We start from the raw sequence: 13,436 nt of genomic DNA on the forward strand, positions 1-13,436 counted from the left end.
CACAGGTCCAAGTTAATTTATCATATTCAAGCTTAATATAATAAGCTTCAATATATTTTTCATGGTGGAGAAAGAGAGATCTAACCATGAGTTTAGCAAATCTTCCTTTGCCCATGAATCTAGCCATGCAGTTGTCTCCTCTAGAGTACTTATCCGAAGCCATCATAACTAATTGGACAAGAAGTATCTCCATTTATCAATAAGAAAAATTATAAGATTTTGTAGGCATCTTCATTCATCAGAAAGTTCTAATTGAATAAACTATTCCACAATTTCTTGTAACTATGTATAAATATATATTAAGGTAAAAAGAAAAATTAGTTTTCTCCAAGTTCAATAAGAAAAATTATAAGATTTTGTAGGCATCTTCATTCATCAGAAAGTTCTAATTGAATAAACTATTCCACAATTTCTTGTAACTATGTATAAATATATATTAAGGTAAAAAGAAAAATTAGTTTTCTCCAAGTTTAACCAAAGGGTAAAAAAAATCTTCAATCACCAAGAACTTGAAAAGAATTTATTGAAAGATGAAATGATCACAGATTTATGAAGATGAAAGTGCCATGGGCAAGCGTTGAGCCCTTATTTCTGTATTCAGTCAAACACAAAGCCGAAGACCCAAATTAACAAGATAAACGTCTCCTGCAGACAACTACAGATTTGTTTTCAAAGACCAATTTGTCTATTTAACTTGATTGTCATCAGTACTGAGCAACTTCCTTCATAGAACCAATTGCAGGTTGCCTCTGAAACCTGCAAGCTTTGCAAATAGGTGAATAGAGGGATGGAGTCTGGTACTTGTCCTCCCCGCCCATCATTGGCATGGGAACCCCAATCTTCACAGGGCTAACATAGTCTGGCCTGTATGTCTTTCCCAACACTCCCTCCACAAAATCTGTCAGCTTGGCAAACCTGAACTGTGTCTCCAAGTGAGCAAAAGCATCATCTGCTGGTATCTGGTAGTTATGAACCTTATTTTCTTTCTGTCCAATTGGTGTCACCCTAATGTCTATTTCAACCAGATGAGCAACTGTAACTCTTACACTGTTAGCATCATCTGTTCTCTCAACTACCACTTCTCTTTCTTCACCATTAGTCCTCCATTCTCCCTCTCCATTGTTAGCAATGTTGACAGCCTCGCCATCCCACCTCACAGAAAGAGCATCAACATTATCGTCCCAGTGTGTGACTCTCTTTGCAGCAATAACAAGGGTGTGAGTGTCAAACATGACAGCCAGGGCTTGCACCCATGTAAAGTCACGAGTCCTTCCTCGTGGTCGGGTTCCAATGAAATAAGCATTGATTTGGAGGTCATCATCTGAAACAATGGCAAAGTTTCCTCCCTTTGCTCCATGGAAGTAGAACATCACACCATCCCCACCAACAAACCGAGGATCATAGCAGAGAGAGCCATATCCATTGCAGTTGGGTTTTCTATCTGCCAAAAAAAATCCTCAGATTCCTCCTGCTCTTAAATATATTCCCAAGCTCTCAGCATATCGAATAGAATCACAAATAGAAATCCAATAATAATACTTATCATAAATAAAGAAACATAACTAGTATAAGTGATAAAAAGAAATGGTAGTAGAAGTCAGTAGGGAGAGGATCGATGCTTACACTTGCAAGTGACTTCACACTTGCTACTGCAGTCAACAAAGCATCCCTTCTTCATCTTCTTGTTATTCTTGGGCTTCCTCTCCGGGCACTGAGATGGACACATAAGGGTTTTGGACTTGCATGCCCCCTTCGCTTTGCACATAGCTCGTTGCTGTCCCGTTTTTGCTGGTGCCAACTCGTCGTAATCTGTTGTGGCAGGATCATCCTCTTGGTTGTTGTTGTTCCCATTGCCATTGTTACTGCTGTTGTTGTTGCCGTTGTCGTCGTCGTCATTGTTCCCATTATTCTTGTTGTTGTTGTCATTATTCCCATTATTGTTGTTGCTGTTCCCATCGTCATTCCCGTCAGCCTGAACAAAGGTGGGATCCATGGAGATGAACAGAACAAAGAAAATCATGAAAATGCACAACTTGCTTATATCCATCTCTATGATTTTTTTTTTCTTTCTCGTCACCTTCAGTAGACTTTTTCTATTGCAATGAGAATGGAAGAAGAAGGAATGAGCAATGAAAAGGGTCGGGGTGCAAAGGGGCTTTTAAAGGCTAGGAATAGGCCATGGAATTCGCCTTACGTAAGGAGGAAGGAGTTTCTTCTCCATCTAAACAAGCAGCTGAGAAACCGATCTCTATACAAATATTTCTAGTTTATTGCTTTGAGTGAATAGGTTTGGACCATTTTTCCCTGAATAAACCTCACAAAAATTAAAAAGCTTGTGTTTGCTTGATCAACGACTTAATTACAGGCTTCGGGAGGAGAAAAGGATTATATAATTTCTTAAACAGAGCAGTAATTAGTTTGTTAATGAACGAGGCTACATGCATCCATATTATTGGAGTTTTATAATTAAGATTAAAGCATTCAGGAAGTCATCCGCTGTTGAAGACACGAATCTTTTTGTGGGAGAAAATAGCTTTGATCCTACGTAAATTTGCAGAATTAGATATAAGACAGCTTTGATGAACATGAAGTAACCTTCAACTAAAGATAACACCTGAACTGGCCCTTAAAATTTGCAGAAAGGGAGAGGGCACATGGAGCTCGATGGGAAGCCTTAAATCCATAGCAAACATAAAGCTTGATAAAATGTATCAGATAATTAAGCAGTCGGCTAACGTACTGATTACACAGAACTCATGTGTATAGTAATAGAAAGCCCTTTAATGCCATGGATCCCATGCATCTTGTCCTAATCAAATTTACCTGATTTATTAGAATTTTTTCTTCTGTTTTCTTTGCACAAAACATTGATGCATGACTGGAAGGAATTATGTTATGCCTTTACTCATTCAAACAAAATCATTTGGATTATAAGGAGCTAGATTTCTGATTCTTTCTACATGAGCTCCTCAAACTGGTTATAAAAGCCAACCATGCATACAGTTGATGCAACCACACATTTGCCAGTACCCAAAACAATCCAATGATCAAAGGCAGGCCAGGCCACACATGAGCGAGCAGCCATGCACCACCAACTTTCATTTTATTTTATTTTTCATTTACCAGATTGGCAAGGGAAAATATGGTCGGCCGTTTCTTGTTTACCATGCAATGCATGCGGTGTGTAATGGGGTTTTTTTTATAGGGCTGTATAAAAATTCCGATCTCTGATTTAATTTATCTCAACTCCGATTCGATTAGAAAACTTGGATCAGAATCGGAGTAGGAATTTGGAGTCCAATAATAGATTAAAAAACGACCCTATACCTCCCTCTCCCTCTGTCTCAACATCCCAGGTCTTTGGGGCAATAAACATGTTTTCATGTCGTAGAAAAAAAATCATAGTTCTCAAAGAAAGGCCTAGTTGTGGCAAAAAGACATGTAAATAACAGAACTTCACTTCATAATTCTCGGAATAGGCCTAGTTGTTGCCATTATTATTGGCAGTGTTCATCATATAAGAATCAGCATATTAACTGAGAACATGATTCCCTTGAGTGCAAACAATCTCTAAAGACTATTGGATTGAAAGATTTTCCTTTTGAATTACCCGAGGTGTAAGGGTGTTCATCCGGGTTCCGACCCGGGAACCCGGGTAGACCCAGACCGGAACCCAGATTCCAAACCCGGGCCAAAACCCGGACCAGGTTAATCCGAGTTAAACCCGGGCCGAAACCCGGATGAATCCGGGTTTTTGAAACCCGGCAATCCGGGTTCCGTATTGTACCCGGATTTTTTTTTTTTTTAACAAAAACCCATATTATTCAGTTTCTTTCAAAATGCTTTTTTTTTTTATTATTATTATTCTTATATTCTATTGTAAATTTTTCAAAAAAAAATGTTCATATTCTTTTATATATAAAACTAATTACTTTATAACTAAATGCATCTAAAAAAACATAATGCAATCACTACATATTTCATTATTTAGTATTTATACATTACATTACAAAACAAAAATTACAATATATAAAATTACATATCAAAAGTGGATTACATATCAAAACTGCAACTCTCTGGCATTAGTTGAATCTGGGACTACATGACCATTCCTTCATTGAGCTTCACGGCTGGATCATGGATGTACTGTACAAACTATAATTTTGTTTAGACCAAAGAGAGATTAACTTATTAAATAAAGGATTATATTTATAATCAATATACTGTACACATTGATTTCTGACAAAATCTCAAATGCCATCTCCCAACAAGTATTGAATCAATCTTATTACTTATCTGTTTGTCGTTATTTAGGCAACATTGTAATCCTGGAGGACAATTCCTGATAACAACAAAAAAGCCATCCATGATTGGAATTACTCCAACTCTCTTAACCACTTTCTAGCTATGATTTTACCAACAAAATTCACCAAAATATCAACTCCACTGCACAAAACATTTCTGACAAATGGATCATGGATCCATTGAGAACATTAGCAGCAGCTAAAATCTACTGACCATGGCAGATGGATCATGGATGCAACTGGCTCCATACTTTGAGGGATAACAAGAGCATCATACTTTGAGGCATCACCAAAGAGTTCAGATAGCAAAATAATAAAAAAACCCACGTTTACACCCATGTTTAGCAGCATATACTTTATACCCATATTTAACAAAAAAAAATAAAAAACACAGATCTATCAAAGATTTTTCCATTCAAATATTTTCATAAGAATATACCCAAATCAACAAAGTGATAAAACGAGAAAACCCTAAAAAAATTGTTGCAGAGAAAGCAAGCCAAGACCTCCATTCTGGGTCGATATTAATTTTCAACACAAATGTTACAGAGAAATATTGCCTTGGTTCTTCGTTTTCTACACAAATGTTACCCAAATCACAGAGAACAAACCTTGGGGTCGAGAGGATGACGGCGAGTCGGTTAGGAAGATGAGGTCACGAGGATGACGGGGTTTCTTCGATCGGTACTGAGGGAGGAAGGCTAGGGTTTCTTTGATCGGCACAGAGAGAAGACCTTCGAGCCCCGAAAGAAACAGGAAGAAGAAGACGGAATCATCGAAAGAGACCTTCGATTCGCTCTCTTCAATGATAAACGGAGCTTTGCACGGCAGAGACTACAGTTTTAGCATGAGCGACGAGAGAGAGGGGGAGGGGGGGGAGAGTGCATGGAGACGGATGTGAGATACAGAGAGATGGACGGGAGTTTGGGAGAGTTAGAGATGAAGGCTCACTAGGGTTACAACATCCATCACTTCGATTTTAAATAAACCCGGATGGTACCGGGTGTTTTATGGAACCCGGGTTTCATACCCGGGTCCGGACCGGATGAATCCGGTTATTAGAATGCGGGTTTCGGCCCGGATCAAATCCGGGCCGAAAACCGTAACCGGAACCCGGTTATCCGGGTTCCGGACCGGGCCGGAAAAAAATCCGGCCCGGATGAATAGTCTTACCGAGGTGCACTTGCGAAAAACCCCTTGCCGAAGGCCTGTACACCCTTGGAATTAGTCGAGACGTTGCTCCTGAACACCCGGTGCCAATAAAAGAAAAAACTGAGAACACGATCAGAACAAAGTGATTGAGATTAATTACTACACATGACCTGTTTAAACCTCTTGAAGTTTTACGGTATAAATCCTAAATGAGAGAATCTTTGCAGCATTTGCAGAACATGCTGGAGACCTAACTTGAAGGCAAATCCCCAGTCACTTTTTACCATTGAAGATCCAATGACAGAAATACAATTACTTGGACAAAAATTTAAAGGTTCCCCATATGCAAGTGATGTCAAATATTAAATACACCCATATGGGGGAGAACAAATTGTCTATCTACTATAGAGCTAAACCAACCATAAAAAATACTTGCTCAATGTGAATGACCATATATATATATATAATATATAATATATTATATATTATATATATATATATATATCATCAAAAGCAAACTAAGGGAAAAAAACATAAGGTAGAGATAATTATTAGTTTCTGCCTGAAACTATTGAAATATGGGAAGGTCGATGGTTGGCTGCCTGCTTAAACTTAAATCCTCTCCCCCAACAGCAACAATGCTACTTGAGGCCACTTCTGCGACACTGCTTGACATCCTCAAAAAGTAACTATGCCTGCAAAGGCAATTTTTTAGATCCCCCACATAATACTATAAAAAATTTCTTAACACATGGGTGATGGAAAAATATATATACCATCGAGTATCTGCTGTCAATTCAGGATGGAAGGCAGTCCCTAGCAAGTTTCCCTGCCTTACAGCTACAATCACTTTCTTTTCAGACAATTTCTCCTGAAATAGGGTATGCATAATGATTATGCATATAGTAAATACCATCAAAAGTTGATTAATTAAATTAATATGATCCCTTTCAATGTGACTGCATTAATGGGCTACAAAATCATTATGCCATATCAGTTCATGGGGGAAAAATTAGAAAAACCGTGCCTAATGGCTTCATTATCTAATGTGAGATCTATAAGCCATCACTACTAATATTGTTTACTCTATCCACAAACGGTGGAAGTCAATCCCACTTTTGTAGTATGATTTAATGATTGTGAAATGGTTTGTTTTGAAAATGGGGAAAAGTTTGCCAATTCCTGCAACAGGAAATAAGCATGTGATGCATGCTTATCTTTTACTTTGCAGCAAACAGCATATTGCCAGACAATTTTTTTAAGACGAATAAAATATACTTTAGTGTATAAATTGAATAGCAGAATGAAGTTTGCTTTCAAAGTATTGCCAGTCAAAAGGTCATTATGGTAAGGAACATATAACAAACCTCTTGGTCTTCAACCTCAGATCTTGAAGCCAACACCTTGTTTGATGGGACAGGACATTCAGCCAGCACTTGAACTTCCGGCCCTACTTCAAGGATTGCAGGAGCACGGATGAATACTCCACGAAATGTCTCCGGACCACCTTCTTTAGAAGCAAGTTCAGGTACCGACAGCTCTGCCTCAAAGCTTTGAATCTGAACAGACAAGAATTTCTTTAGATTAACAAGCATGGCTGAGAAACCCCATCAGTGGATAGTGATAATAAATTGACTCATGTGAGTACATAGGGTTTTCAAGTCAGTACCCCATAAGCAGGACTTTTAAAAAGTAATTCTATTAACAATAAACATTTAAGGTGTTTGATTCCATACATTATATAGCTTTTTATTTATAAATGATTAAAACAACAAACACAAAGAAAACACTAAGGAAAACATAAACTAAAGAATATAAATCCACAATGAAAGGTCTTCATAAATCCCTACAGCAGAGAAAAACCATTATTAATTATTAGGTATCTAAAAAGAAATAAGACAGCTCTTTCAATGCTCTCTGCATTCTTGTATTAAACAAAGAATGCTTAGTTAATCTCTTTCTAACCGCCTATGGCAAATCAGGACAATGAAAACTACTTTTCAAATTGAAGGCGCCACTAGAGCAGGCCAGTCATTGCTAAGTTAATTGTCTCTTGTGTACACAGCCAGCTTCCTTGCACCAGAATTGGAAACAGATCACTCAACCACAAGGTGACAAAAACCAGATGTTCCTTCCCTATATGTCCAATGTTGCAACATTTCTCTTCCTCCCAAAAATGGCATTCAAAATACAATTTAAGGATTAAGGAACTCTTCTTCAGCTTCAATGTTGGCAAGTCTTTAGCACGTGTTAGTAATCCATACCACATGATAAGGCTGTAGAATGGGAATCTTCTTTCAAACCCAAATTCTCCACCGCATAAATATTGCATTACAGCAACTCCAAATATCAATTATTGTTGAGAAATAATATCACATTGCCTATGGACAAAGTCTTGGGCATGTTTATAAGGAATGAACAATCATCTCTTGTAGAACCGGTTTTATGAGATGAGTTAGGACCATAAATTTCTTCATGGTATTAGAGCTTGCCACAGGACGAATGAGGGCCCACACTACTTATCCCATGACAAGGACTAGAAAAAAATACTGACCTGCACGTGAGGGAGGATCTCACATTGCCTGTGGACAAGGTTTTGAGCATGTTTATAAGGAATGAACAATCCTCTATTGTAGAACCGATTTTATGAGATGAGTTAGAACCATAAATTTCTTCATGGTATTAGAGTTTGCCACAGGACGAATGAGGGTCCACACTACTTACCCCATGACAAGGACTAAAAAAAAAATACTGACCTGCACGTGAGGGAGGGTGTTGAGAAATAATCTCACCTTGCCTGTGGACAAGGTCTTGGGCATGTTTATAAGGAATGAACAATCCTCTCTTGTAGAACCGGTTTTATGAGATGAGTTAGGCTCATGAATTTTTTCAATTACCAAAGAACATATTTGTCCCTACAATCAACTCAAGCTTCAAAACTTTCCGTCACTAGTGGTGATCTCCATTCCCATGAACATCTTAGTGACCCTATAAAGTGGGTGAATGACATTAATCATACCCTTATCATCTAGATCGAGATTGTCAAAGTTCATTTTCAATTTAGAATCAAGGGACTCACAAAGGTCTTCTTCAAGTTCTTATTGTTCTCACTCCTTAATTACCTTTGGACTTCTTTAGGACTTCACTTTTTCTAGCATAGAAACTGATTTTGAAGGATTGGAAATACATATGGCCAAAGTATTACACTTTTAGAACTAGAACCACTACTTCCTTGGGATGAAAAATAACTATTATTTATAAGAACAATTAAAGAAATAATAAGACAAGTATTCTTGTTTGAAGCATAAGAATTAGGGCTTGTTTGGACACTTGGAGTATCTCATAATTCTGTGAATAGTAGCGAAATGGTATGTGAATAGTAGATAAATTGTTTGAGTTAAGATGTTTTATTAGGTTTTGGTAAAGGAAATGAGAGAAAAATGGTTTAATATTATTTCTATTTTGAAGTTTGAAAAAGTTGTATTGATTTTGTGTTTTGTTTTGAAGTTTGTAAAAATTGTAATAATTAGATAATAATTAGATGAAAAAGTTGAAGATTTGAAATTGAAAAGTGTTTTGTGTTTGAGTGATGTTTGGAAAGGAAATTGTGAGAAGTTTTGAGAATTTCAGACCTCATCTCAACAAACGTACCCTTAGTGTGTGGCTTGTCAACTTACTTGCCCCAACTAGAATCCAAAATTGTTCTCTCCGTACTAATATTACTTACTCCAATCTACCATTCATGCAACCTGAATTGCATTAGCCATGGTATAAAGTCTTCTTGCAGCCAAAATAGAAGGAATATAAAACTTCAGTCATTGGCAAACCTCTCAATTCGAAGGAAATCCCAATCTCATGACTAAATTATAAAACTTCTTGCCATACAAGTCAACAGAATAACTTCCTTGCACCAACTGTGTGGCACCAACTGTGTGAATAGCAAGTGTGTCATTGATTGTAATTACATAGTACGAGATGTTAAATCACTAATTGTATCAAATGCTTAAGTTGATGGGAAAATGAGAATTAAATTATTTAATTTTTATTCTAACCCTTCTCTTCAGGTGTGGATCAAAATCTCAAGAAGTGGTGAAGTGTAGAGTCATAGTTTAAACTCAGGGGCTTTACTTTGATAGCATGATAAATCACCAATTGCCCAAAAAGCTTAAATTGATGGGAGAGATTAATTTAATTATTGAATTTATACTCTTAGGCAAGGCAATGAGTCATTGCAACTTTCACATCTTCCTAGATTTAATAGCTGCATAATATGATGCTTAACCACAAAATACTAGGTGTTCCTCTTAGTTTAACTTCCACAAAGTAGTGTTTTTTTTTTATCTCCAATCAGACTGTACCATCAAAAAAAGCTTTCCAAACTATGCAACCAGCTAAAAAGATTATAGGATGGGGAAATAAAAGAACTGAGGCATTTGAAGCATTAGGGTTGTACTGACCAATCCCTGGGGATCACAAATCTTGACTAGTAGCAATAGCCCTGGGCTTCTTACCAAATATAACAACTAAAGTACCTCCATAAAAGTTCTAATCTCCTCCAAATTAGAGTTTAAAGATTTCAGGGTAACAGAAGGGTTTTTACTTCACCTTTAATTTATGCAAAATATTCTTCACAGGTTCAAAATCTTCTGGGAGAGTATTAAACGTGGCAATAAATCCATGCAAGTCAGCATTGTGATGGACTAGAAAAGATACAGCAAGAATGTTCTAGTAGGATCTTTGCTTCATTCAGATAACAAATTTACATAGAAAAGACTCTGAGAAATCTGTTTATGTGTTTTGTGATGACCTTTAGGCCAGATAGTTGAGGGTTTAGGTCTAGGATCTATCAAACAATGTCGCTGGTGCTTGTATAAAGAATTAGGTTGGAAAGGATAATGCTAAAGGTGAAGAATGCTATTTTTTGAAGCAGACAGCTTGCACAGTATTCTCTGGTAGGAAAGTAAGGTTTTAAGGTAGGTTTGGAAAAACCCTAGGGGTTGGCTCAAGTGGTAAAGGCCTTGGGCTTGGGGTATGCTCCCCCTAGGTCTAAGGTTCAAATCCCCTTGGGTGCAAACAATATCTAGGAGCAATCGGACTGGGGGATTTTCCCCTTGAATTCCACGAGGTACACTTGTAGGAAACTCCATGCCGTGAGCCTGTGCACCTCCGGAATTAGTTGGGACGCTGTTCTCGGACACCTGGTGCTAATAAAAAAAAAAAGGTAGGTTTGGAGGAGTTACTTGATTTCAAAAAGATTGAGAAGATCTAGAGTTTAACAGATTCATAAGGTGTGAAAGAAGGGATATGGTATGGGATTGAAAAGAAGAAAGCATTGATGGAACTAATAGGTGTTCTAAGCTGGGTAGATGGCAATTTAAAAAAGTAATAGAGAGAAACGAACAAGTCTTCCATAAATCAAAGCACTTGATTATTATTGTTCAGCTCTCAATTATTTGACTAAAATAACATTTATATTAACTTCAATAATTAAGACCAGAACTCTTGTTTCGAATTGTACAATATACTCAATTGGATTGGACCATAGATAAATACAAAAACCCAAAAAACTAAAGAAGACTTACCTATTAATGAAATAAAATCTACAGTCCACAACTAGATCTTTCAACCAGCAAGTACAGAATTTTAAAATTAAAAAAAGCCTTCGACTCTAAAAGCTCACAAATATAAGAAAATAAAAACTATTAACCTATTTAGCTATTATGAGACTTATTAATGAAGCAAAATGGCCTTAAATCAAAAGCACTATAGAAGATATCCTAAAAAATATATAAAATTATAATTACAAGGTTCAATGAGATTCCAAAACCTGATGTTACAAAAAAATTTTCCTACGGATGCCACGCTTTTAAATGGTCCCATAACAACAATTTTGAACATGAGATGCTATAAGAAACAAACAATTCACTTCCCATAACCCAAACAGAAGTATGTCTACTCATATCCAAACTCACAAACATGCTTACCGTCTCTTTATAACAAATTTATGGATCTTTACTACACAAATGCAACATGTTCTCTCTTCATTGCATTACTATCTCGGTACAACATAATTCACTTGAGAGAATAGTGCAGAGAATTACCTGACTACCAAAGAAATTTCTATTTACAGTACAATCTAGGCCCCCAATTAGTTCCTGCCCCCCTCTTTTCTGCCCTGAAAAGATATGCGTGTTTATTGGGGAAAAAAAAAAACAAGGTTAGGTGCATAAAATTAACACTGACTTGATTTTAAGGGAACAAAGGATGGAAAACCCACCGGTAGCGTTGTTTGCCAAGAATATAAGCCCTGCACAGGTCCCCCAAACAGGCTTCCCCATTGTAACAAACTCACGCAGAGCAGGAAACTATTGGTAAATTAAAAATCAATAAATTAGATAATTGTGAAGAACATATAAGAATCTGAAAACATTATATGACCTACTACAAATCCCAGCATTTCAAAATTATTAGGGACCTGACAAAACAAAAGAAGATGAAACCGAATATTCGTTTTTTTTTTTTTTTTGTCGATTAGTTCACTACGTTATTGCATATTTTTAACAAAACAAAGCAAATCCATCCAATGACCATTTTGTCATTTACATATTATTACGCTATGATGTAATAAAGTAGAAAGGTTTTAGCAAAAGTCACAAAAAGGTATAGGTTTTTCGTTAGCCAAATGTCTTTTTTCTTTTGTTTCATTGCGCTCTCGTCGAGTCACCCGCTATGTATAATTTCCTACGAAAACGTAATCAATTAATATGAGACAAAGGGAAAAGAATATTGTGTAGATAGAAAGAGAGAGGACCAGATTGTGGTACTGAGCGAGCTTAGCCATGGTGGTGCTCTCTCCTCCAGGAATGATAAGGGAAGCTACGCTGTCTAGTTGCTCGGGCTTCCTTATCTCCACGCCTTTGACCCCGAGCCTTCTCAGCGCTGCCACAATAAACGAAAGAGATTTTGCTCATCAAGAACACGTATAAGCATGAGAAAGAGAGCGAGCGAGAGAGAGAGAGAGAGTATGCCTGCGATATGTTCGTTAAAAGATCCCTGTAGAGCGAGGACGCCGACGACGGCCATGGAGGTGGAGTAGTAGTGAGCGAGAGGAGAGAGTCGTATGCCACTAAAGGACCTCTAGTTTGCTATGGCCCTCCTTGTTGGTGGAATTGGAACCTGACCTCTTTCCCACCACCTTTCTTGACTCCTATTTTCGTTTCGTGGTCCGAGTTTTATTATTTAAAAATTCTATTCGTGTTTAGCTATCCGTTTCTTTCCAGGGGAATATGTAAAGGAAAATATTATTTCCACATAAAATTTCTACCGAATTGTATTTTATTCTTTTTTTTTATTATTATTATTTTTACTTAATAATTAAAAAAGTGTTTTTAAATGAACTTATGATTTTTTTCTATTTTTTAAAAATATTTAAAATGTTTAAAAAAATGATTGAAAAAAAAAAACACATTTACCTTTCGGCAGAATATTAGAAATCTTATATAAGTGTAGCAGTTTTCATATGAAAATAATTATTTTTTTTAAAAATAATTTTGGAAAAACACTTTCTGTTGTTTAATGTAGGGGTGATATACATCCTATAGGACCCAGGTAGCCACCCGGCCCAACCCTCTCACACCCTGTACTCGTCTGGACAGGGTGGCTAAATTGACCTAGCATCCTGCCTCCGTCCATATTTCTGACCATCCTCATTCAATTACCGAGTGGGTAGATTAACACCACTATTGATAAAATTTATGATTCTAACTTATCTCATAAAATTAATTCTATACAAGAGAATTGTTTATTTCTTATAAACATGCCCAAGACTTTATTCACAGATAATATCAGATTATTCATCAACACCCTCCCTCATGTGCAGACTTGTATTTTTTTTTTTTATCCTTGTCATAGAGTAAGTAGTGTGGGCCCCTATTCGTTCTGTAGCAGACTCTGATATCATGAAGAAATTCATGAACCCAA

At 36.8% G+C, this 13,436-nt stretch overlaps 2 protein-coding genes across 2 annotated transcripts; both read right to left on the bottom strand.

Annotated features, from left to right (window-relative positions):
• Positions 1 to 493: 493 nt before the first annotated feature.
• On the bottom strand, positions 494 to 2,125 carry LOC108990068 (asparagine-rich protein-like). The gene is made up of 2 exons (XM_018963916.2): positions 1,624 to 2,125; positions 494 to 1,441 (listed from the first exon to the last, which is right to left on the bottom strand). The coding sequence occupies exons 1-2, from the start codon at positions 2,045 to 2,047 to the stop codon at positions 705 to 707; spliced, it is 1,161 nt and encodes a 386-aa protein (XP_018819461.1). The 5' UTR covers positions 2,048 to 2,125; the 3' UTR covers positions 494 to 704.
• Positions 2,126 to 5,685: 3,560 nt separating this feature from the next.
• Positions 5,686 to 12,681, bottom strand: LOC108990135 (probable pyridoxal 5'-phosphate synthase subunit PDX2). The gene is made up of 7 exons (XM_018964008.2): positions 12,485 to 12,681; positions 12,268 to 12,395; positions 11,734 to 11,821; positions 11,558 to 11,631; positions 6,824 to 7,015; positions 6,233 to 6,327; positions 5,686 to 6,151 (listed from the first exon to the last, which is right to left on the bottom strand). Exons 1-7 carry the CDS (start codon positions 12,537 to 12,539, stop codon positions 6,025 to 6,027), a joined length of 759 nt encoding a protein of 252 aa, XP_018819553.1. The 5' UTR covers positions 12,540 to 12,681; the 3' UTR covers positions 5,686 to 6,024.
• Positions 12,682 to 13,436: the final 755 nt, after the last annotated feature.

This window comes from Juglans regia, chromosome 14 (genome assembly GCF_001411555.2).
Source record: "Juglans regia cultivar Chandler chromosome 14, Walnut 2.0, whole genome shotgun sequence".
NCBI lineage: Eukaryota > Viridiplantae > Streptophyta > Magnoliopsida > Fagales > Juglandaceae > Juglans > Juglans regia.

Excerpts from the sequence above, each read along its gene's own strand:
- LOC108990135 (XM_018964008.2), bottom strand. The coding sequence starts at position 12,539 with ATGGCCGTCGTCGGCGTCCTCGCTCTACAGGGATCTTTTAACGAACAT. Across the intron at positions 11,822-12,267 it reads TCGCTCAGTACCACAATCTG|TTTCCTGCTCTGCGTGAGTT; the intron begins GTCCTCTCTCTT and ends ATTTACCAATAG. Across the intron at positions 7,016-11,557 it reads GAAATTTCTTTGGTAGTCAG|ATTCAAAGCTTTGAGGCAGA; the intron begins GTAATTCTCTGC and ends TTGTCTGTTCAG.
- LOC108990068 (XM_018963916.2), bottom strand. The coding sequence starts at position 2,047 with ATGGATATAAGCAAGTTGTGCATTTTCATGATTTTCTTTGTTCTGTTC. Across the intron at positions 1,442-1,623 it reads GTGTGAAGTCACTTGCAAGT|ATAGAAAACCCAACTGCAAT; the intron begins GTAAGCATCGAT and ends TTTTTTTGGCAG.